Source organism: Protobothrops mucrosquamatus, unplaced genomic scaffold, assembly GCF_001527695.2.
Source record: "Protobothrops mucrosquamatus isolate PMUCROS unplaced genomic scaffold, P.Mucros_1.0 scaffold881, whole genome shotgun sequence".
Classification (NCBI taxonomy): domain Eukaryota; kingdom Metazoa; phylum Chordata; class Lepidosauria; order Squamata; family Viperidae; genus Protobothrops; species Protobothrops mucrosquamatus.
The window spans coordinates 308,448-332,039 of record NW_015387135.1 but is presented as its reverse complement, the minus strand read 5'-3'; the positions used below and the strand labels follow the sequence as shown (position 1 = coordinate 332,039).

Below are 23,592 nucleotides of genomic sequence, written 5' to 3'. Positions count from 1 at the left end.
TGTAGATGATAAAGTAGCAGTGATGCAAAACCAATAAGCTTTGAGTGAAATGGTGCTCCTATACTAGGTATAATTTTAACTGACACATGCCCCATTTGATACTGTTGCAGTTCTGAAATAACTGTACAGTAGTGGCCAAAATTGTGGAAACGTTTTGGGAAAAGTGTACATTTGAGGTTTGATAGCTAATAACACCACTTTTTTGCAGTAGTACCATAAAATTATATATCAATGGAAAGATGATTTAATCAAGAATGTAATGCAATAAAGTTTGTTCAAGTATCTGTATTCTATGAAACGTTATAGCCAAATAACCAGAAAAAGGAAGCACAACTTGCTTAGGTTGATATCAGGTAGCTTTCCTTCATCTGATTGTAGCAAATGAGCATGAGTGTTTAGAGAACCAATCAGGTGTCATCTTGTTTTGGCAGTGAGCCAATCAGATCACAGTAGGATTCAGTTATTGATGTCATGTATTGAATCTAAGAGGAGGACTTTTGTCAGTGTGTTATGTGATCGCTATCAAGTTGGTTGGGTTTTTTTGTGTTCTTTCATTTAGTGAGCTTGTAAAACGTAATAAAATTAAAGTAATGTTGCAAATAGTTGACTGGTCACCCAGAAAGCGATGTAAAATAGTATTATTAAGTGAACAAGGCTACAGTTATAAAGAAATTAGAAGAAAATTTGGTGGAAACTTAACCAAAGGTGGCATTTCTAAGTTTTTGAAGAGGTATAAGGAGACTCAAGTCACTATGAAACCACACTGGTAAAGGCAGGAAAAGGTGCACAACAGCAAGTGATGATAGAAGAATTAAGAGACTGTGCCTACGTGACAGAAGAAAATCATCTGGGTGTATACAAGATGAAATGGCGCAATGCAATTTGAAGTTGAGTGCAAGGACTGTTCGGCGCAGACTGCAGGAATTTGGCCTAAAATCTAGAATTCCACAAAAAAAGCCACTTTTATCTCTCAAGCAAAGGTTGAAAAGACTAAACTGGGCTAAAACCCATGTTACCTGGACAGAGGAACAATGGAACAGTGTTATTTGGAGTGATGAGACCAAGATCTCCCTGTTTGGTAGTGATGGCATAAAGTACGTAAGGAGAAGAATCGGAGAAGATTTGCATCCTGATTGCATTACATGTACCATGAAACACCCAGTCAGTGTTATGATCTGGGGTTGTATGACATCAAAAGAATTTGTGTGATTAATGGGAATATAAATGGCCATTAATGAAATACTTGAGCCCAAACTGAAGCTTTCTGCACATGATCTTTTCCAAGACAATGAAGCACTTATATTTCAACAGGATTCAGCTCCATGTCATGTTGCTGCTGTGTGCAAAAAGTGGTTTCAACATAATCATATTCCACTGCTGGAATGGCCTGGGAATAGCCCAGACTTTAACCCAATTGAAAATCTATGGAGCCAACTAAAGAAACTTGTTAGTCAGAAGCAACCCAGCAATAAAACCCAGTTAATAGAAGCAATCATTCAATCTTGGTTTCACAGAACTAAAGGACTTGGTTCACTCCATGGGAACACGTTGTAAGGCCATAATTCATGCTAAAGGTTACCCAACTAAGTATTAACTGACATGGTGATAATTTTTGTATATCTCATTTTTTCTATGGTGATAATTTTGGTATATCTCGTTTTTTCTATGTGTTTCACTTTTCTTCTTTATAACTGCTATTCTAATAGCAAATCCTTCATAAAAGTTATTGCATTACATTCTTGGTTAAATTATCTTTCCATTGATATATAATTTTATGGTACTACTCCAAAGGAAAGTGGTGTTATTAGCTATCAAACCTCAAATGTACACTTTTCCCAAAAGGTTTCCACAATTTTGGCCACTACTGTATACAGTATTATGTAGATATCAACTTTTAAAATGAAGGAAGTTCTGGAGGTTTTACAGCTGCTGTAAACATTTCAAAAGACTAATTGAAAAATTGGGGAGGGATGGAGAATACTTTGGTGTGGATTCAATAGAAGATCACAGAAGCAACGTTTGTGTTTCAAAACTATTTTCTGAGCATGCTGCTGTAAATGTCTATGAGTCTGCATGCCAGTACTTCACTATTTACATGAGCAGTCACTCAAAAAAACCCCTTTATTGATAGTTGGCCAACTACTTTGATTGGTTTTTGTTCCTTTTAATAGTGCATAGTATGTATTTTGTTAGAATTAAGTACCTTCTCAGTTTTATTGGTTTGTTTAAAGCATCTGCTTTTTTATTCTGCTAGCATTTGCTGCTAGCACCTTCTGATGTGGCAGGCTGGGGGATTTTCATTAAGGATCCAGTGCAGAAAAATGAATTCATCTCTGAATATTGTGGTGAGGTAAGAACAACTGTTTTGTATAGTTAGTATTCTTATAATATTGTATTCCATTTTGAGTGAAGTACTTTGTTTACACCAAAATTGTTGAGAATTCTTCTAAACAGCTACATCTTTTTTCAAATGTATATCCTTTATAAGTAATGTGGGAGAGATAATAGGTCCAGGTCAAGTTTGGGAGCATTTCAGCTCTTTTTTTTCTCTCAGACACAAAACAGAGGTCCATGAGGATGACACAAATAGAGAAGCAGGAATAGACCCACAGAGGGAGACACCTCTTCTTCACCTCCCCTCAGTATTCAAGTGATGATAAAAATAATTTTATTGACTTGGAGTAAAAACCCTTCTGTAGAAAAATTACTGGGAGCCCCTTTCTCTGCATAACCTTATATACAGATTATTGGAGAAGGTAGGACTCTACCTCTTCCTATTGATTTTGGTAGGATTCCTCCCCACCCCCTCACATTTCAAGTTAAATAAACATCTTGCTCAATTGGTTTGGGTAGATGGGAACTTCCCTTCTGAAAATCTGGGGTTAAGGAGTCCAACTTCTTCCAACAGCTTTTCCAATGGAATATTCCTCTCCCCCATCCAAATATATAGAAATGCTTCTTATTTAACTTGCTAAGTGGGAAAATAGTGTGACAGTAATGCACTTCTTAATCTACAAATATCTCGGGCCCTATTAACTGTAAACAGATGTGGAAATTCCAATCTTTAATTTTTACTTGAATTAAAATGAGAAGGTGGCAGGCAGCACTGTGAAGTGCAGTGTGCAGTACCATGTTTATTTGCAAGAAAGCCTTTGGTACCCATTGACATTAAAACAAATGGTAAGGTAATTCCAGACCACTGTTCTGACAACCCGGTTGGGCGGGGGAGGGGGGAAATACTAAGCTGAGGTTGTAGGGGAAGCATACTGGAATGGAGGAGGGACTGGAGGCAGGAATGGCTTCACCAGTTTGCTTTCTAGTAAATGAGCATTTTGTAACTTGCCATATTCAAGGCAGTCTTTTGAAGAGAGTAGCCACAACTTGCTTAACATGCAGAACAAAATTCAAAACTACCTCTTAGGCCATATAAGATAAAGAATGCTTTCCTTGTATTTTGATAGACAACTTTCAATGTCTGAAAGATGGATTCAGCACCAGCGGCTAAGCCACCCAAGACCAAATATCAGCAGTTCTCAAACTGTGGGTCCATCTTCCTAGGGTCACAAGCAATTTATAGAGGTGGTGGGGATGTTTTTCCCCCTTAAAGTTGATCAGATAAATCAGGAGCACTTTCAATAGTTGCTTGTGTTTTGCTTGAGCAAGCAACGAAGAAAGCTCAGAGCAAGTTTTGAGGTATGGCCAAACTCATGGATCTCTATCCCTTTGTCAAAACCATTCACTATTTAAAGCATTGAGATTGGCAGATGGTTTCTTGTTGATATCTGGAATATCTGTGGAAATATAGCATATTAGTGAAGCTCAGTAACTATTTTTGCCCAACCTTGATTCCAATTAAATTAGATGACTTTATTTAGAGAGGAGATGCAGAAAATCTTATAATTTTGAGGGAGGTTGTGGTATCAGTTTGAGAAGCCCTGCCATAGGCAAAAGGTTGTAGCAGAATACATTAGGAGAACAGTTTATTTCCAATGGAAAATAGGTTATGCATGTTATCAGAGCCATCTTTTAAATATTATTTTCAGATTATTTCTCAGGACGAAGCAGACAGAAGAGGGAAAGTCTATGATAAATACATGTGCAGCTTTCTATTCAATTTGAATAACGGTATGTGTGTTGTCCTTAAATTTCCTCTATTTTATTCACATTTCTTAAATACTGGATATAATACTAATGCTGCTTCCAGTCACCTCATTAGAATTGCTAAGATTTTAAGTTTGAAGTTCAATCTTCATGGTGGAAGTAACAAAATATTTCAGTGTTCATTTTTATCAAGAATTGAAGACCTAATACTGTACACAATTGTGAAAAAAACATTCTTTTATAGGTGGTGTGATCAGCAAAGATGGCACATTATGAAAACTGGACAAGTGTTAATTGACAAAAATACTCAAAATGTTTGAAAGGAAGCATTTAAACATTATGTAAGATATGTGATAGGATACAAATATGTACTTGTCATGAGTTATTATAATGCAGAAGTAGTTTGTATGCCAAATCAGCAATTAAAGTATAATTCAAGTGGCAGATAGCTGCAAAGCTTTTCTTGCAGAATAAGACAGCATTTTCTAAGAATATTACTATATTTCCTACACTTCAGTCAGTTGTGAATTTGTCTATTGTTTTTATTTAGATTTTGTGGTTGATGCAACACGAAAGGGTAACAAAATAAGATTTGCAAACCATTCAGTCAATCCCAACTGCTATGCAAAAGGTGAATATTTATACAGCAGGAGTATAATGAGCAACTAATTCTCACATACTTTTTAAGCAGAAGGTATTTGTAAAGCCTTTCTTCAACTTTACTTTTTCTTTTACAGTTATGATGGTTAATGGAGATCACAGAATAGGCATATTTGCTAAGAGAGCTATTCAGACTGGTGAAGAGCTGTTTTTTGATTACAGGTAGGGCTAATAATGCTAAAACCTAAGTTGGGGTAACAATACATTCCAGTATTTAGGTAATGAGTATACTTTTACTAGCTATTAATAATTGATTGCAAAAAATATCTGTACTCAGGATTATTACATTGTAAGCTTCATAAATTGTTGGATGTAAGGATAACTAATTTCATTTCTATAGTGCCTTTTTGTGCAGTAGAATTCTTGGGGTGACTGGACTTTTTGTGTAAAAAAGAAAAAATGAATTTATAATTTATGATTTTGATGATTAGACATGACAGATTATAGAAAGAAGTAATTATGTAACCTTAAGAGAGGTTAAACTATAATTGTACTTGTAACTGCTGTAAAGAATATCAGAACCCACTTTATATTTCTACTTCCACTTTTTTTTGCACTTTTAGCTTTCCCCCCTTTTCCATTCTATTTTAGTTTGTATTAGTTATTATTAACATTTTTAATAAAATTTTATTAAACAGAATTCTCGAGTCACTTTGTCTTAAAGTCAAATGCAAATGATTTTCCTTTGTATTCTAGATACAGTCAGGCTGATGCCCTCAAGTATGTAGGCATTGAAAGAGAAATGGAAATCCCTTGATACCAGCTACCTCACCTATAAAACAGCTGCCTTATCTTCAAGAGTTTCTAGTACTGTGGGCAATTTTATTAAGAAAAAACTGAATGCAATTTGGAATGCAAAATTTGCAAAGTACTGTACCTGTAATGTATAGTGACAGATTTTAAAAATCAACTTTTTATTGCCTTTTCACCAGCTGCAACATGTTTTTACCATTGAACTTTTGCAATAATGCAGTGTGGTATACTTTGTGAACCTTGAATAAAGGATACTTGAACTTTGAATTCATATTGTTTGTTACTATCTTTAAACAAAGGCTTGGCTAAATGTATAGATAAAATCTACTATCACTTTGGCCTGCAGCTTACCCCATGTTAGAACAAGTATTTCCACAATTCTAGTTGTTAAATATAGGGACACATGATTTCCTGCCACTAAGAGTTTTATATAGCAATAAAGGATCAGTTTAGTTGAAGTATTCTTACATATTGAATATTTAATTTTTCCTTCACACTGCACTTACTATCAAAGGAAAAGGATCAAGACTGATCTGAGTGTTATTAGGTCTTGCTTGGTAGTACTAGAGATAATAATGAAAGCAAAACAGTACCCGGTTCATCTGGTTTTCACAATCATTGTTCCTTTTATTTAAATTTAAGAAAGATAAAATCATGTAACTTAACAATAAAACCAAATGCAACTTGTACAGAAATTTTATTTTTTTATCACACATTAAAAAATGAAACACACTATACATATGATTTTTCATAGCATATTTCACATGTGCCCAAATCAGTCTCTCAAAGTGCTGCCAACATGTATGTGCTGCCTGGGGCAACAGCTTTTCTTTGTATAGCCAATGTATTGATTTAAATGTAGTAGCATGCACCCTCCAGTGGAGAAGGTTTCAGATTCCATTCTGTTCTTAGATTAGATGGCTTTGGTGGTCATGTTTACAAACTTGAAATGTATCAAGCCTGAGCAGGTCTGACGTAATTCCAGGACAGGCAGATGGTAGCCCTGGTCTTAGTTATAAAAACAGAGATCCAGAGGGCAGCAGACCAACAAGTTCCATTCTCTTTCAAACTTGTTACTATTTAAGGGTGACACAGACAGCTGATAAAAACTGTTAAGCCAAATAACTATACGTGTCCTTTTCACCATCCACACGCTCCAAGTATTCCTTCTCTATTAGAATATCAATGCACTTCTGAAAATGGAAAGAAAAACAATTATCCAGACATATTTTCAACCACTTTCACCCTGTGACTCATTTTAGTGGAAATGTTTAACAAGCTTTAACAGCAATGTAACTATAAGACACATGAAACAAGTAACAAAACTTAACCTGACATAAAGAACGATTTGACACACGGAGCTATAGGGAGAGAGGCTGGAAAAAATGGCAACTACTGTACATAGTCCTGTTAGTATCAAAAATCTTAAAGAAGACCAAAAGTTTCATAAAGTGCACATATTGCACCTACCAAAATAAAGGATTGATTTTATCACCTAATAAGAACAATGGAGGGGGGAGTTCCAAAAGGGGAATTGAAATACAAATATGGACTAAAAGTTGTTGAGTTTGATTACAAAACAACAACTACAATTCTGTAAGGCTTAAACATTGTTATTGAAACTGTTAAATTGTCCCTGGCTTTCTCTGAATAGCTTAAACTGTTGTGATACCACATATTTTCCAATATGGAAAAAAAAATTCTTGTTAAGCAGCCTTCTTACAAATGAGTACATCAGCATTTGCCAAGCTAAGAAAGACCTTCCAGCCACTACTAGATGGTTCTACAGACAAACCTTTATTACTGGGACTCGTGGTTTGAATCTCGATGACAGCTGAGTAAGTACTTCTCCAAGCAACTGCTGATGCTTAAGGACTTTTCTCATCTTCATAATCCTTACGATAGCAGCCTATAACATGTACAAAAAAGGTTTTAGAGTTACAGCCCATCCTCAATCAACAAATACTACTTTAGACTTATAATCACTGGAGAGGTGATTGTTATTTCAAAGATGGATGAATGCTATAGCAAGAATGTCCTTTGATTGCATGATCTTTTCACAAGAAAAATCTTTGCTAGCATGCAATCTTGAGGAACTTAAATACAACTCACATAGCTATACTAGTCTGTCTGATTCTACCCTGTGAACAGTACTATAAGGGCAGAGAAAAACATCTTTGATGTTTACACATGCAAATAAACACAAATGTCAAGTTAATAAGCCTTGGACCAGAGAAAAAATAAACTTGAGTAATTTTTTAAATGGAGTAAGTCCTACTGTGATTTTTTCCCCACATTCTATACCTATCCAAGGAAGAAGGGATAAAAAGGAGAGAAGAATCCTTTAAGAAGAGTGCTGTGTTATGAACCTGAATATTAGCAGAGTTCAGTGTTAACATACATATTTGTATATAAACAGTCTCATCCGTCCCTCCTTTCTTCCTTTAATTTATAAGCCCCTTCAATTGTCCAAGCAACTCTACAACTCTTGGGGAGAGATACCATCTTGCAGGGCATAGTGGCCACAGAGAAGGCACATTTCCAAGGTTCCATAAGATAATTTGAACGATGGGAGCTGGAACATGATTTTATAGGATAAGCAAATGTAACTGGAGAGAAGGGAGTCTGAAGATAACCAGGCCCTGAGGCCATAAAGTCTTTAGTTAGGTTCTATTATCATCTGTAGAGTGTAGCTCAGAAACCAAAGGTGTCACCTGGGTGACTCAAGGTGTACTTGTAACCACTCATACAATCACACTGTGGAACAGCAATACCTTCTGAACGTAGAGTTCATTGTAACAGAATAACCACAAGCAGATTAAGGCAAGTGTGAGTAGGAACTCTCAGTCCAGGAAAAGGTACATACAAGAGGCATCTGTGCAAAAGCCTTTCTGGCCACTGTTGCCACCTGCTCTTCAAGCAAGAGTCTAGGATGACCCCCAATTTATGTACTAATCCAGGGGTCCTCAACCTGTGGGCTGCGGCCCAGTAGTGGGCCACGGCCTCCTGGCCACTGGGCCGCGCACCCAGTGGCGTAGCGTGGGTTGTCAGCACCCGGGGCAAGTAATTTGCGCCCCCCTCCACAGTGGGCGGCGTCGGCGACCCGGCGGCTCGGATCGGATTCGCACAGCCAGCACTGCAGAGAGTGTGAGTGAGCCAGGCAGGGGCAGAGAGCTGCGAGTGCGAGCGCGCCCCCCCAGATGTTGCGCCCGGTGCGGCCGGCCCCCCCTGCACCCCCCACGCTACCCCTCTGCGCACACCCCCCCTCCCTTGTGCTAGTGCCGTGGCCGCGGGGTGCGAAAATGGGCCACCGCCGTCTCGAAAACGGGACATCGCTGCTGCGCCTCAGCCGTGAAAACGGGCCGCCGCCGCCACACCTCAAGGCGCAAAAATGACGCCGACACACCTCGGGGCGCAAAAGCGGGATGCCGACGCCATGCTGCAAGGCGCAAAAAAGGCGCCGCTGCACCACGGGGGTGCAAAAACAGGCAGCCACCATGCTCCAAGGCACAAAAACGGCTGCCGCTGCACCACAGGGCACAGAAACAAGTCACTGCGCCACGCAAGAATGGGGAGGGGCTAGTATCACACGGGCACTAGCCCCACCCCGTTTGCAGCATGCACATGCTCGCGGCCCCATGCGCATGCATGTAAAATGCTTCCCCCTCCCTTTTCCTCCTGTCCGCCAACCAACAAAAGTTGGGGACCCCTGTACTAATCCATCTGGTGAAGTTGGAAGGCCCCCCAAAACAAGACCATTGAACACCCACCCCCTTCACATTCAGAAGACCTCTACCCTCCTAGCCTTCCAAAAAGCACTGAAGACCTGGCTTTTCAGGATCCAATCTGAGTCCGGCACCAGAACCAAAGGTTTATTCTTCCAAGCTTTCGGGCTGGTGCTGGAGCCGATCCTTAGGGAACTACTCTCTCTCTAGAATGTGTGCACTGGACTGTTCCACACATATTTATTTATATGGTGACTGGTTGTCTGTGGCTTTTAGTTAATTAGGGTGTTGATGACCAGCTATTAAGTTGTTGTTTCCTTGTGCCACCATGTGCACACATTCTGTAGAGAGGTTCCGTGAGGATGGGCTCCAACAGCAGCCTGAAAGCTTCAGAAAATAAACCTTTGATCCTGAGATTGGCTCTTGCAACATTATCCTGGGACACATATAAAGCAAATATTTCATTCGCACCTGGCTTTTCCCCCAAGCGCTGGGATAGGGTGAGGTGGGTGAGAGGATTTTATGAGGGACTGTATATGTTGTTTTATTATTGATGGTGTTTTAATTGCTGATTGGGTGCTACCCAGAGTTTGATATATGATGGGCAGCTATATAAATGTTTTAAATAAAGTCCCATGAATCCGCAATACAGTCTTTTAGGGTTGAGTCTGAGCCTTTTCCTCTCTGTCCTGATCTTAATAGCCTCTAAGCACCAAGAGAAATCTGACAGCTTCATTCGGCCAGTCAGGAGTCCTGATATTCAACTGATTATCATTATACCTGACACCATACCAGCAATGACCCCATCCAGTGGCCTCATTAAATAACAGCAGGAAGAATGTCAAACCCTACACAGGATCCCTATAAAGGAGTCTCAGGCTTAATGTCACCCTTACCAGCATCAACTGGAAATGATCTCAGAGAAAAGAAGAGAATCACTGCATTATAGTGTCTCCTACCCCAAATCCCTGTAAAAAGGTTCAGAAGGATATCATGATCAATTGCCACCAAGAGACCAAGCAGGAGAAGAATTACACCATCAGTTTCCTGGTCCTACCGAAGTTTGTCCACATGATAAATTCCATCTCTGCATTGTATCCAGGCTTCAAAACTGACTAAAAATTGTTCAATTTATTTCCTCCAGGATGATCTGAAGCTGTAACACCTTCTCTATAACCTTTCCACAAAACAGAAGATTGGAGACCAGTTGAAAATTATCTAGCAATGGTTTCTTAAGGAAGAAAGCACCATCGACGCCTTCAAAACAGATGGGACAACACCCTCACTCAAGGATGAACTATCAGTTGGACCCACCCACGTCATTTCCTGGGCAGTTTTAGCCAACTAGGAGAGACACAACTCTAACGGGTGGACAAATGACAGCCCCCCCCAAAAAAACTGTCCACTTCCTCAAGACTCATAGACTCAAACTCCCCTAAGACAGCAGGTTAAAACCCCACTAGTTAACTTGGTTGGATCTGCCCAGATGGAGTGCAAGTCAGAAAGGAACTGGACACCTTTATCCATAGAATGCTGAAAATACTATCAGCACAGCCCTCCAGATGTACAGGCAGTCCTCACTTAACAATGGTAATTGGGACTGGAATTTCCATCATTAAGTGACATAGTTGTAAAGTGTGACAACATGTGACCATGATGCTTAAAGATGGAAATTCTGATGGAAATTCTAGTACTTCTCGTTGCTATCATTAAGTAAATCCGTCAATGTCATTAAAACACTGACTTTGCTTGTAGGAAGTCAGCAAAGACGGTCGCAAATGATCATGTGACTGTGGGGACACTGCGACTGTCACAAGTATGAGGACCGGTCATACGTACCACTCATTCAGCATCGTAAGTTGGAACAGTCGCTGAACAAGTGGTCGTTAAACGAGGACCACCTGTATATTCTTGACCAGTTTACTTGAAACGTATCAGGCAGCATAGATGAGAAAAACTGGGGGAATCTCAAGAACTAGCCTAAGTATACCATGCCATACCAATAATCTAAATATCATATACATATTCAGCTTATTTTCATGAAGAAAATTGGCATTAAATTATTTCCAAAATAATAATCCTGTGGATAGAGCATAATTAGAAACCTCAGCCATTTAGTACAGGACTGGGAAATAGGGATTTCAACCTGTAAGAATCTATACCACACTGCCAGCAATAAAAACGCACAATAGCATTTACTACTGTGGAAAAGTTTCTACTTAATAGCACGATTATATAAAGTGCCAGCCGCAGAGAAATCCATGAAAGTTCCTGAGCACCTGGATGAGTAGCTTCCTGTCTTCCTCAATATTCTTGTGTGTTGTTTCCTGTTCTTGCTTCTGCTCAGTCTTCATTGGCACATTTATATTCACTCGCAATTTTTTGCTGCCAAGAAAATATTAGGCAAATAATTAGCTTTACAAGACACAAATGAAGAACTACAGAAAGTGGAAAAAAACACTGTGAAACATGTTGTGAAAGGCAACATAATGTAAAGAAGGCAGGAATCTTTTTTTTTTCTGTTGAGTGCTGTACTGGGTAATCCATAGGTATGTCTTTTCACATCTCCCAAAAGGCTTAAAGTTAATACTTGCAAACAGGGCATTTTAAAATTGGGCTGTGATCTATCCCTTGTCTAAACTCCCACTCTTTCCTAAGCATCTGGTAAAAAACACAAGTTAAACATACTAGTCTTTAGAGCTTTAAAGACAGCCTAGTATTTCAACTCGTTTTCTTAAATTTAGTTGGTCCTTATATTCAGTCTGTGCTGACTCCCTCATGGCCAGATTCATTCAATCAATTTCAACTGAAGCAAACATTTCTGTGCTGGACCAGTATGTAACTCTGGCCAGAGCATATAGCTAGCTTAGAAAACTGTGTGTAGAGCAAGTAGCATTTTAAAGGTTAAAAAGCCGTCTCCTTAAGAGATGGACTTCTGGGAAATGTAGTTTTAGTTGTTACATGGTTATATCTGTGTCCTAATTGGTCAGTTCTATGTCTTAACTGGTCATTGGGAGGGACTTCAATGTTTATGACAGGTTTTCCTGCCTACGGGCCAGTATGAAAAGTTTTGTGTAGTACAGCCATGAGGGTCCTTTGCTCCGTACGAATATGGGGTGAATTTACCTTTAATTTTTTACACCACAAGATCGGACAGATTATGAAACGTGCCTCAGAAGAACTCTTCTTAACTGTGAGTTATTGTTTAGAGATTCCTGAAGAATAAATAATCTGAATATTAATCTGTCTTTGGAGTTAATCTGTCTGTGACAAGCAGGAATAAAGCAAATCTCTTGTTTGGAACAGAACAGTAAGAAATTAAAGAAGTAGATTGCATCCTCGCTAAGAGTAAAAAGAGTTTAATTTCTGCTCCAAGACAGTGCCTGCTTGCTACTTTATCTGACTGCTAGCCAGTGTTTCCAGTAAAATCTTCATTAACTTTTCATCTGGAGAGACTTTAAACTGCAGCCAGACACCCCCGCCACACGCCTAAAGTCTTCATTTGCATGCCTTTCTGGTAGCAGAAGAAAAGAAACAGCTCAGAAAGTAAAGGAATAATGTGTGTTTCTCTCTTCGTTTAACTTAAAGAGAATCAATCTTTCTTCTGCCTGCTTGCTAGTTTCTTCTGACTGCTAGCCAGCGTTTCCAGTGAAATCCTTTCTGGAGGGTCATTCCATGTCAAGTGGTCTGGGGGTCCCTGCTCGACCATCACAGATTTTGATGAAATTTTGTGTGAACATGCACACATGTCCCCAATGAACATTGGTAAAGTGTTACGTTTGCCGATGCAATACTTGCGGAGATATAGTCATTTGTATGACCCCATACCGCAGCCTTCTACAGTATGACTCTGAGATTCCAGCAACTTTGAGACATAATAACTCCGGCAATATTTTGTTGAGAGAAACAAAACTTGACCATCTTGTACACCGTTTTGTGCTCTATTAAACAAAATAATAAACACATTCTCGTGAGCGATCTCCATCTAGATAATTTGGAGCAAAGTTGGCCGAAAATATTGTGGCTCAAAAAAAAGTTTAACGTTTGGCTTTTTATATCTCTGAAAGGAAAGGTATGATAAACGTGAAACTTTGCGCATAATAACTTAGCAACACAAGGTTTTCAAATATAAAATTTCATTCTCCTACTGCTTTCCAATAGTATACAAATTGAGTGTAAAGTTGACGTTTTTTTGTAAAACCACCAAAAATAGGGTATTTTCAGCCCACTTTTACAAAAAAAGACCTTCTGGAAACTCTGTTAAATCATTCTCATTAGAAAGAGCATGTTTCAAACCCCCTAAAAAAGTAGGGTTGGTTTTTCATCACTGACGTATAAAGCCCTAAAAATAGGGACAAAGTTGAGGACATTGCTATGGCAACGTCACATGTATTCTATTATTTTTTCATCTTGTTTTATATAGACATCATTACTACTATTATATTGTGTTGGTCCATGGTGACATTGTCACTACCAGTTCAGGCACTTGAACCAACAACCCCATCGCCATAGGGGGCATGCCCAACACCAGCCACGGGTGGGTTTCTTGGTTTAGGAACCCAAGCCTGTAGTTTGGTTTTTTCCTCGAGGTTCCAAAACCTTGTGTGGCTGCAACCCATTTGACAAACAAAATCACGTAGCTAAACATGGGCTGTTGAAAGTCAATCTAGCCATGTCCAATGATTTAACAAAAGTGGCAAAAACAAATGTGAAGCCGGGTCAAAAGATTTGTTCCAAGGGTAAAGCCAAATATGTTTCCATGGTCCAAAGCATGGCAGACTCTTCGCCGTTGGATAATTACGATATGGACATTTCAGACACTATTAATCGAAGTTTGGGCGATTTAGGGACTTCTCCGTTAAAAATTTGGAAGTTGAGCAGTAGGGATAAAACTGGCTATGTGAAACGAAAAATTGAACGTGTGCAGAAAGTGGTAGCAGACAAAATAACGTTACCCGCTGCAGTAGCAGCTGAAGATATTGGGCAAACTAGTGAGTCTGCTGCTAAGGAATGCCAGTCATGCCAGGATTATGCTGACCTAATCGAAGACATGAAAATGAAAATTAAAATATCCAATAGATTGACAAAAGTTCAATTATTGACTTTGGCCCCAAAGAGTTGGTTGATACCGGTGACAGCAAAAATGTTTGGCATTTCAGAATGTATGGTTAAAACAGCGAGAAAAATAAGAAAGAGAGAGGCATTTGTGCATACCAGATGCAAAAGTTGGCAAACCGTTGCCAAAGGAAATCGCCGACAGAGTTCAAGATTTCTACGAGGATGACGAATTTAGCAGGATGTGCCCCGGCAAAAAGGATTGTGTTTCCATTCGGCTTGATGGCGTCAAGGTTCACAAACAAAAGCGGTTGGTACTGTGCAATCTGAAAGAACTGTATGTGGCATATCGAAACAAATATGGTACTGAAATTGGTTTCTCCAAACTCTGTGAACTCAGACCAAAGTGGTGTGTCACTGTCTGTGCTTCAAGCACACATTCCGTCTGCGTCTGCACCATTCATCAAAATGTTAAGCTTATGCTACAAGGTGCCAACATTAAAGAGGACTACAAGCTGCTCATGGGAAAGGCAGTTTGTGATCTGAACACCAAAGATTGTATGTTGCAGCGATGCCAAAACTGCCCTGGTGAAGAAGCACTGATAGCGCATTTGGACGAAATATTCGAGGACTGGGATTCAGAAGAATCAATAGAATTCAAACAATGGGTTCATACTGACCGCAAAACGCTGGAAACAAATGTTCTCACTGTTGATGGCTTCATCGAAAAACTTGCTAGCAAAATGTGGAAACTGACTGGCCACCACTTCATTTCAAAACATCAAAGAAATTATTTGAAGTCGTTGAAAGCCGCCCTAAAAGAAACTGAACTGATTGTACTGATGGATTTTGCGGAGAATTACTCGTTTGTTGTCCAAGATGCTGCTCAAGGCTTTCACTGGGAGAATTCGCAAGCCACAGTGCATCCGTTCGTCGCTTATTATGTTGATAAAGATGGCACGCTGCAAATTGTCAACTGTTGCATAATTTCTGATCATATGCAACATGATACGGTTTCCGTGCATGTGTTCATTCGGAAGTTGATTGAGTTTTTGATGACTAAAATGAAGATTACAAGAATATACTACTATAGTGACGGTTCAGCGGCGCAATACAAAAATTACAAAAATGTCAATCTGTGCAATCACAAACATGATTTTGAAATTGAGTCCGAATGGAATTTTTTCGGCACGAGTCACGGCAAATCACCATGCAACGGAGTTGGCGGCACAACTAAACATTTGGCTGCTCGAGCCAGCCTCCAGCGACCATCAGCCGACCAAATACTGATGCCGACAGATCTGTTCAACTTTTGCAACAGAAACATTCACGGAATTAAATATATATATGTTCCGAAGGAAGAAATCGAAGAAAGCAGGATGCTGCAAGAAGAAAGATGGAAAGTTAGCAGCACAATAGCTGGCACAAGAGATCATCACCAGTTTGTGCGAGTTGATTCAAGTTCGACTTCTGTCAGCAAAGTTTCAAATGACACGATTAACTTTGTGGCCAAAATGTCCAATACTGTTGATCCAAATTTAAATTTGGCCAACATATTTCCCAGTTGTTATGTTGCCTGCATTTATGACAAAAAATGGTGGGTAGGCAATGTCATGGAAATTTTGATCGAACAAAATGATGCGTTGGTAACATTTATGCATCCGTGAGGCCCTGCTCATTCATTTTATTAGCCTGCAAGACGTTTGTTGGGTTCCAGAACCACATCTTATTTGCGTGCTTCCAGCGCCTTCAGTTATGTCATTAGGTCGACAGTATCAATTCCCAAAAGCAACACTAAAGAATGTGGTGCGTAAATTCAATAATAAGCGATCGTTGGAATTTGGCACTTCATATGAACAGTACGAACTTTGGCTTGGGAACCATATAAGATACCCACTTTAGGCTTGGGAACCTAGGATAAGCTGCCCAATCGTCGGCTTGGGAACCAGACAGATACCCACACAAGGCTTTGGAACCTCGAGGAAGAAACCAAACTACAGGCTTGGGTTCCTAAACCAAGAAACCCACCCGTGACTGGTGTTGCACGGCTATTGGGCATGGCCCCCATGGCGATGGGGTTGCTGGTTCAAGTGCCTGAACTGGTAGTGACAATGTCACCATGGACCAACACAATATAATAGTAGTAATGATGTCTATATAAAACAAACAAGATGAAAAAATAATAGAATACATGTGACGTTGCCATAGCAATGTCCTCAACTTTGTCCCTATTTTTAGGGCTTTATACGTCAGCGATGATAAACCAACCCTACTTTTTTAGGGGGTTTGAAACATGCTCTTTCTAATGAGAATGATTTAATAGAGTTTCCAGAAGGTCTTTTTTTTGTAAAAGCGGGCTGAAAATACCCTATTTTTGGTGGTTTTACAAAAAAACGTCAACTTTACACGCAATTTGTAAACTATTGGAAAGCAGTAGGAGAATGAAATTTTATATTTGAAAACCTTGTGTTGCTAAGTTATTATGTGCAACGTTTCACGTTTATCATACCTTTCCTTCGAGAGATATAAAAAGCCAAACGTTAAACTTTTTTTTGAGCCACAATATTTTCGGCCAACTTTGCTCCAAATTATCTAGATGGAGATCGCTCATGAGAATGTGTTTATTATTTTGTTTAATAGAGCACAAAAAGGTGTACAAGATGGCCAAGTTTTGTTTCTCTCAACAAAATATTTCCGGAGATATTATGTCTCAAAGTTGCTGGAATCTCAGAGTCATACTGTAGAAGGCTGCGGTATGGGGTCATACAAATGACTATATCTCTGCAAGTATTGCATCGGCAAACGTAACACTTTACCAATGTTCATTGGGGACATGTGTGCATGTTCACACAAAATTTCATCAAAATCTGTGATGGTCAAGCAGGGACCCCCCCAGACCACTTGACATGGAATGACCCTGGAGAGACTTTAAACTGCAGCCAGCCTCTTCTTTGCCTGCATGCCTTGCTCAAAGAACTTAGTTTTTTTGTCTGCACATTACTCAGAGCAGCTTAGCAAACCATCGGGGCCTCTGACTAGTCATAAAAAGGCAATTAGTTGCTATGACAACTGGCAATTGGTGGGTGAAAATTGACTCCTCAGGCAGAGGCCCCCTCCCCGTGGAATGCAAGAGAGAGAAACAAATGTTTCAAGCTTGTATTTAACAATACAGGCCGGCCTATCTCTGGAGAGAAAAAATAGAAAACTCAGAGATGTTTCTTTAACTACTAATGGAAAGAAAAATATCAAAATTGAGTTTCTTTATAAAGCAGTTTATACTTCTAAATTGGTAACCAACTTATGGAAAGCAAACGTTTAAGATCCCAGAAGACTGGCAGCTCATTAAAAGGGATTAAACAGCGAAAAGTCTATTCTAAGCATAGCCTAGGTGCAGCAGTGCCCTCTGGTGGCCAACCTGCAAACAAAGCCCGAATTCAGGCTGTCAGCATACAAGCACCCTAGCATTCAAGCTACCCAGTCGCCCCTTGACTAACTTAAGGAGAAACAAAGGCCACTAATCGTTAGGACTGCAGGTTTTTACAGCCCAAGTTGGAATTTTGACCTCAGAAAAGCAATTCCTTAAAAATTCCACTACAGGCCTTCAGCCTTATAGCCCTGCTGGAGAAGCAGACATATTGTTTCCAAGTGAAGTCTAGGAGCAGCGCTGTCTGGTGGCAACCTACAAACAACAGGCTTGTATTTATGCTACCTGCAGACAATGCACCCTGGTGGTTAAAGAATGAGCTTCACTGAAGTCTTTACCCACGCAGACAGTACACCCTGGTGGTGAAAGAGTGAGCTTCACTGAAGTCTTTACCCATGCAGACAGTGCACCCTAGTGGCCAAAGAGTGAACTTCACTGAAGTCTTTACCCACACAGACAGTGCACCCTGGTGGCCAAAGAGTGAAATTCACCAAACTCATTTAAAATATCTAGGAAATCTTCTGAGCCTGCCCCAGTCATGGCAGAGTGCCCTATTGAACCAGAAGAGTTGGTCCAACCAACTAACCTCAACTTGTACACAGAACCTGATGTCCATAATTTGGAAAAGACTGAAACGTCTCAGAAACCCTATGACTTGAGACAACAAAGAAAGCCCTCCGAAGCCAAACGGTCAAGCCTGCTGGAGAAGTGGAGTGGCCTCTATAATCATCATAAGGAATGCTGGGGGGAAGCTGCAGAGACTCTGTGACGCATCCAAAGATAGGCTTTCCCCAGGGTGCATTCATTCTTTGGAAGAGGATATGGACAGGCTTTTCCTAAAATGTACTGACTATGAACGACGCCTCATAGACATCCAGTCGCAGCTAGGAGATTCAACACTCAAAGAGGAAGTGCAACGCCTCAAGATGTTAAACAAGGAACGTGAGAAACTACTTTCTCCAAGCCAAACTTCTGGCGCAGGACACAACGAACGAGAAGGCTGAGTCCGAAGTGTCCCATCATTCGTCTGCACCATCCCAACGATCACATGGGACTTCCTCTCATGCCTCTAACAAAGCCTCGTCCTTCCGTCACAACTCTCATGTCTCAGGCGCCTCCCGTCCCTCTAAAGCATCTTCGTGACATAGCCATACCTCCCGAGTCTCCAGGGCAGAGAGCCTGGCCACTCAAGCTGCACAAGCACAAATCGACGCTGCGGTAGCCGCAGCAGTTAGACGTGTGGCAAAAGAAGAGCAACTGCTAAAGGAAGAAATGGCTAAACAAGAGGAAGAAATGGCTAAACAAGAGGCAAAAATGGCTTAAAAAAGGGCTAAAGCTCAGGCCAGGCTTGAGTTTCTACAACGAGAATGGGAGGAAGCAGGAAAAATAGCAAGACCAGCAGCTTTACAGAAAAAGCTTGAAGGCGCTGCCTTCATGCCCAAGTTTGAGAGGCCAGAAGGTGGAAAGTCGTATAGTCGCGTCAAGGCCTAGGCGGATGACCAGAGTGCTCTACGACATGAGCAGGCAGGAGCGCCACGGTTCACCACAAATCTCCCAAAACCAAGTGGACAAAGGGGAAAATCTCAACCACCAGATGTGCAAACCAGTCAGAAAGCCGACATTGCACCATCTGGATTACGAGACACCCCCCTTCGGCCCGTCAGCAACAATGAATACTCCTAAACAGGAGGGCACACAAAAAGCCGTGATTCCTAAGCTCAATGCAAAGACAAAGGAATTCCGGCCAGACCTTCGAGGCCCCTCGTCTGCGCCACGGGAAGTTACCCTCGACAAGAAGTATTCTGAAGAAAACCACCAGCCGTCTGTGGTACATTCCCCTGCTCTTGGGAGCAATGCCTATGAGGATCAACGACAAGCCACTGATCGTGCTCCTGATGACCTCAACACCGTACCAACCCAGCCTGACGGCAAATCCTACACAGCACCAATGGGTCCTCCAACATCCTGGAGAAAAAGGTTGGATTTGGGAGAGTACAAGGTCTGCTTCAAATGCTGTGAGTCTACGGAACACATGGCCAAAGCTTGCGCAGCTAAGGGGAAATGTCACCCAAGCAAGAGTGACAGGCACCCGGGAGCCCTGCATCTAGACTCTGAGCAGCTACTACAAGCAACTTCTACTCCTCCTCCAACCAAGGAGCCTCAGCATGACTCCAAGGAGCACTCAGAGGTGACCGCCAAGGTCAACTGCACGTCAGTATGTAGCAACTCACCATTTCCAAGTGAACCCCCAAGTGAAGAAACGCCTTTCACAACGTGCACTGTACCACAGAGCACGGCGGGGAGGAAAGTCACTGGACTCTGCATCCAGTCATTAGATGGGAGTTCACACTTCCTATTGCTGCCATTGCCAGAGTGGGATGCCTTACGCATCCAGTCCTTAGATGGGAGTTCACAGTTCCTATTGCCGCCATTGCCAGAGTGGGACGCCTTACGCATCCAGTCGTTAGATGGGAGTTCACAGTCCCCATTGCCACCATTGCTAGAATGGGATGCCTTACCAGATGATCGCAGTCAAATTCCAACACCAGAGGTAGCACGCACCATACCTCACCTGAAGCACATGGCTAATCACCTTCCTGCCCTAAATCCTGAAGCCGAAATCCTGCCTCTGTTGGGAGTAGACACCCCTGACACCTTTGCCTACCACGGAATGGTCAGAGGCCCAACAGGCCCCCCAATTGCTTTTAAGATGGAACCCGGATGGGTCATCTCAGGAACGGTTTGCATTGACCGGTTGGAAACTCCAACCCAGGTGATTATCTCAACGACCTCCATTCTTAGTAATGGGAGAGCACCCCACCTGAAACCATGGCAAGAACACTTCACGCTTGCAACAACCAAACCCGTTTTGGGAGCAACAGTGTTCCAGACCAGCGAAAATCATTATGTACTGGTAGCAATCCTCGTGGTTACTGGTAAATCAAAACACTATTTTTAATGCCAATTACATGCACAAATAATCATAACTACTGAAATAATCTAAAAATACTGCCTTCAGATGTTATTTCCAAAAAGTAGTATTTATACATATTATGTCATATTAATTTATTTTTAAAAAGGGTTTTATTCCATTCATGTATGGAATGTAGGTGCTATTGAGTTGGCCTTGACTCTAGAGCCTATCTCCAGACCCTCAATTAAAAGGGATCTGTCTTCTTTCTTGGTGTCCAAACTTTCACAGCTATATATTACCACTATGTAGCATCTCAGGGCTGGAAGGGACCTTGGAGGTTTTCTAGTCCAACAACCTGGATAAATGGTTGTCTAATCTTCTCTTGAAAATTTCCAGTGATAGAGCACCCAGAACTCTGGGAAGCAAGCTTTTCCATTGGTTTATTGCTCTCATCGTGAGGAAATTTCTCCTCAGTTCCAGGTAGGATCTTTTAACGAGCTTCCACCCATTGCTTTCTTATCCTACCCTCAGGAGCTTTGGTAAATAAGTTGACCCCCACCTCTCTGTGGCAGCCCCTCAAGTACTGAAAGACAGCTATCATGTCACCCCCAATCCTTCTCTTCGTTAGGCTAGACATACCTACTACAAGTGTGTATGTGTGTGTGCATTTTAATTAGAATAGAATGGAGCTGGAAGGGACCTTGGAGGTCTTCTAGTCCAGCCCCCAGCTCAAGCAGGAGAACCTATACCATCTCAGACAAGTGACTGTCTAGCCTCTTCTTAAAAATCTCCAGTGATGGAGCGCCTATGATTTCTGGAGGCAAGCTGTTCCACTGGTTAATTGTCCTCACTGTCAGGTTAACCTTAATTCCAGGTTGCTTCTCTCTTTGATCAGTTTCCAACCATTGTTTCTTGTCCTGCCCTCTGGTGCTTTGAAGAATAACGTGACCCCCTCTTCTTTGTGGCAGCCCCTCAAATACTGGAATACTGCTATCATGTCTCCCCTATTTCTTTTCTTTAGAGTAGCCAAACTCAAGTCCTGCAGCCGTTCTTCGTTTTAGTTTCCAAGCCTTTGATCATCTTAGTTGCTCTTCTCTGAATTTTTTCCAGACTATCAACATCTTTTTTTGTGATATGGTGACCAAAATTGGCTGCAGTATTCCAGGTGTGGTTTTATAAAGCGGTACTAATACTTCGCGTGTTCTTGATTCTATGCCTCTGTTTATACAACCCAGGATTGTATTAGCTTTTTTGGCTGCTGCTGCACACTGCTCGCTCATATTCCAGTGATCGTCCACTAGGACTCCAAGGTCCCTCTCACAGTTGCTGTTTTTAAGCCAGGTCTCGCCTAATCTGTACTTGTACCTTTGATTTTTCCTGCCTAAATGTAAGACTTTGCTTTTCTCCACATTGAAACTCATTTTGTTGGATAGGGCCCATTGTTCAAGTTTGTCAAGATCCCGAGTTTGTCTTCTGGGGTTTAGGATTAATAGAAATTTAAGTTAGAAATAGACTATTTTAAATATATAAGCTATTTGAGGGAAATAGAGAGGAAATATTTGATGTACTGATTGAGTTACTTACATATGTTTTGTTTTTGGATTTTTGATTACCCCAGCACCATGGTGTGTCTCGAGCACTTTGTCTTAAGAATTAAAAAACCAATAAAATTGGTTTAAAAAATAAAATAAATGTATGTAGGAAGCATACCACATAGTAATGGGAAACTTCAACTATCCAGATATTGTTGTGGCTCCGTCCGGTGGGTCCCTCTCATCAGAGGAGGAAGGCTCTGAACATGACGGAGAGGAGATGGCTAGGCCTCTCTCTCCCGGCCCTTCCCCTCTGGTGCAGCCTTCGGTGCCTTCCGACAGCGAGGAGTTTGGCCAGGAGCCCGGTGTTTCTGGGATTGGCCAGGAGCCCGGTGTTTCTGGGATTGGCCNCCGTCACCCCGACAGAGCCATCGTTAACCCACGATGGACCAACAGCAGCAGCAGCAGCTTCAACAGCTGATGGATGCTAATCAGCTGTTGCAACAGCAAGTAGGACAGTTAATGGCTCAACTTGCTTTGGCTAATGCTCCTGCTGCTCCTCCTCCTCCCCCTCGCTCAAGATGCCCTGTGAAGGTGCCAGACAGTTTTTTTGGGCAGACGGAGCAGTTCCCGGCCTTCTTGGGACAATGCCAACTGTTTATGGCAATGAGGCCGGAGGATTTTCCAGATGATCGGGCTCGGGTGGCATTTGTAATCAGCTACCTTTCTGGCTCTGCTGCCCGATGGGCCACGCCCTTGCTGTTGCAAAACAGTCCATTGCTCCTCGATTACCAGGGCTTCCTGCAACACCTGCGCGTTATGTACGAAGACCCCCTTCGCGTGCAGACGGCAGCAAGGCGCATTAAGGACCTCCGCCAAGGGAAGCGCGCCTTGCAGGACTATATTGCGGAGTTCCGCCTTCTCGGCCAGGACTCAACCTGGAATGAGGCGGCGTTAATGGATGCCTTCCAGGACGGCCTCTCCGATGACCTGCAGGACGAGTTGGTTCGACTGGAGGTGCCCCCGACCCTTGACGCTTTGGTGCTCCAGTGCCTGCGTATCGACGCCCGCCTTCAACGGCGACGGCCTCATTGATCCCTGCCGGAACCACTGCCAGCGGCGGCACCCCCGCGTTGCGCACCGACAGGACCCCGGACCGCCCCACGCTTTGTGGCAACGGGTGAGGCTGGACATTTTGCCGCCTCATGTCCCAGGAAGCGGAGTGGGGCGCTCAAGCCTGTTCCGGAGTCACGGCGTGATCAGCCGGGACACGGGCCAGGCCTAGGGGAAACCCTGGGTCAGGCACGTGCACAGGCCCCACCGGAGTCGGCGGCTGTGGACTATGAGCCCCCTCGGCACCTGATTCTGGACACCCGGGTGTTGTTGGCCAACCGGTCGGAGGGGCTCCAGGCACATGCGCTGGTTGAC

The 23,592-nt window shown here is 41.9% G+C and overlaps 2 protein-coding genes and 1 long non-coding RNA gene across 3 annotated transcripts in view; 2 read left to right on the top strand and 1 right to left on the bottom strand.

Annotated features, from left to right (window-relative positions):
• The window catches only part of LOC107290401 (histone-lysine N-methyltransferase EZH2), a gene marked incomplete in the record, with an annotated part of 140,168 nt that extends 135,791 nt beyond the window's left edge, over nucleotides 1-4,377 (top strand). The window contains 3 exon segments of the mRNA XM_029284743.1: nucleotides 2,255-2,350; nucleotides 4,044-4,125; nucleotides 4,346-4,377. Coding sequence (XP_029140576.1) covers nucleotides 2,255-2,350; nucleotides 4,044-4,125; nucleotides 4,346-4,377 — 210 coding nt within the window.
• Nucleotides 4,378-4,651: 274 nt separating this feature from the next.
• LOC114922785 lies at nucleotides 4,652-5,781 on the top strand. The gene is made up of 3 exons (XR_003810482.1): nucleotides 4,652-4,732; nucleotides 4,839-4,923; nucleotides 5,458-5,781. It is a non-coding gene; the product is annotated as an uncharacterized LOC114922785 (long non-coding RNA).
• A 336-nt stretch (nucleotides 5,782-6,117) lies between these two features.
• LOC107290400 (cullin-1) overlaps nucleotides 6,118-23,592 on the bottom strand; it is a 160,682-nt gene continuing 143,207 nt past the window's right edge. Inside the window, exons 14-16 of the mRNA XM_015819279.2 lie at nucleotides 11,519-11,624; nucleotides 7,310-7,423; nucleotides 6,118-6,707 (exon numbers count right to left, since the gene is read on the bottom strand). Of these exons, the coding sequence (XP_015674765.1) occupies nucleotides 6,627-6,707; nucleotides 7,310-7,423; nucleotides 11,519-11,624 (301 nt within the window). The 3' untranslated portion in view covers nucleotides 6,118-6,626. The remainder of the gene's footprint in view (nucleotides 6,708-7,309; nucleotides 7,424-11,518; nucleotides 11,625-23,592) is intronic.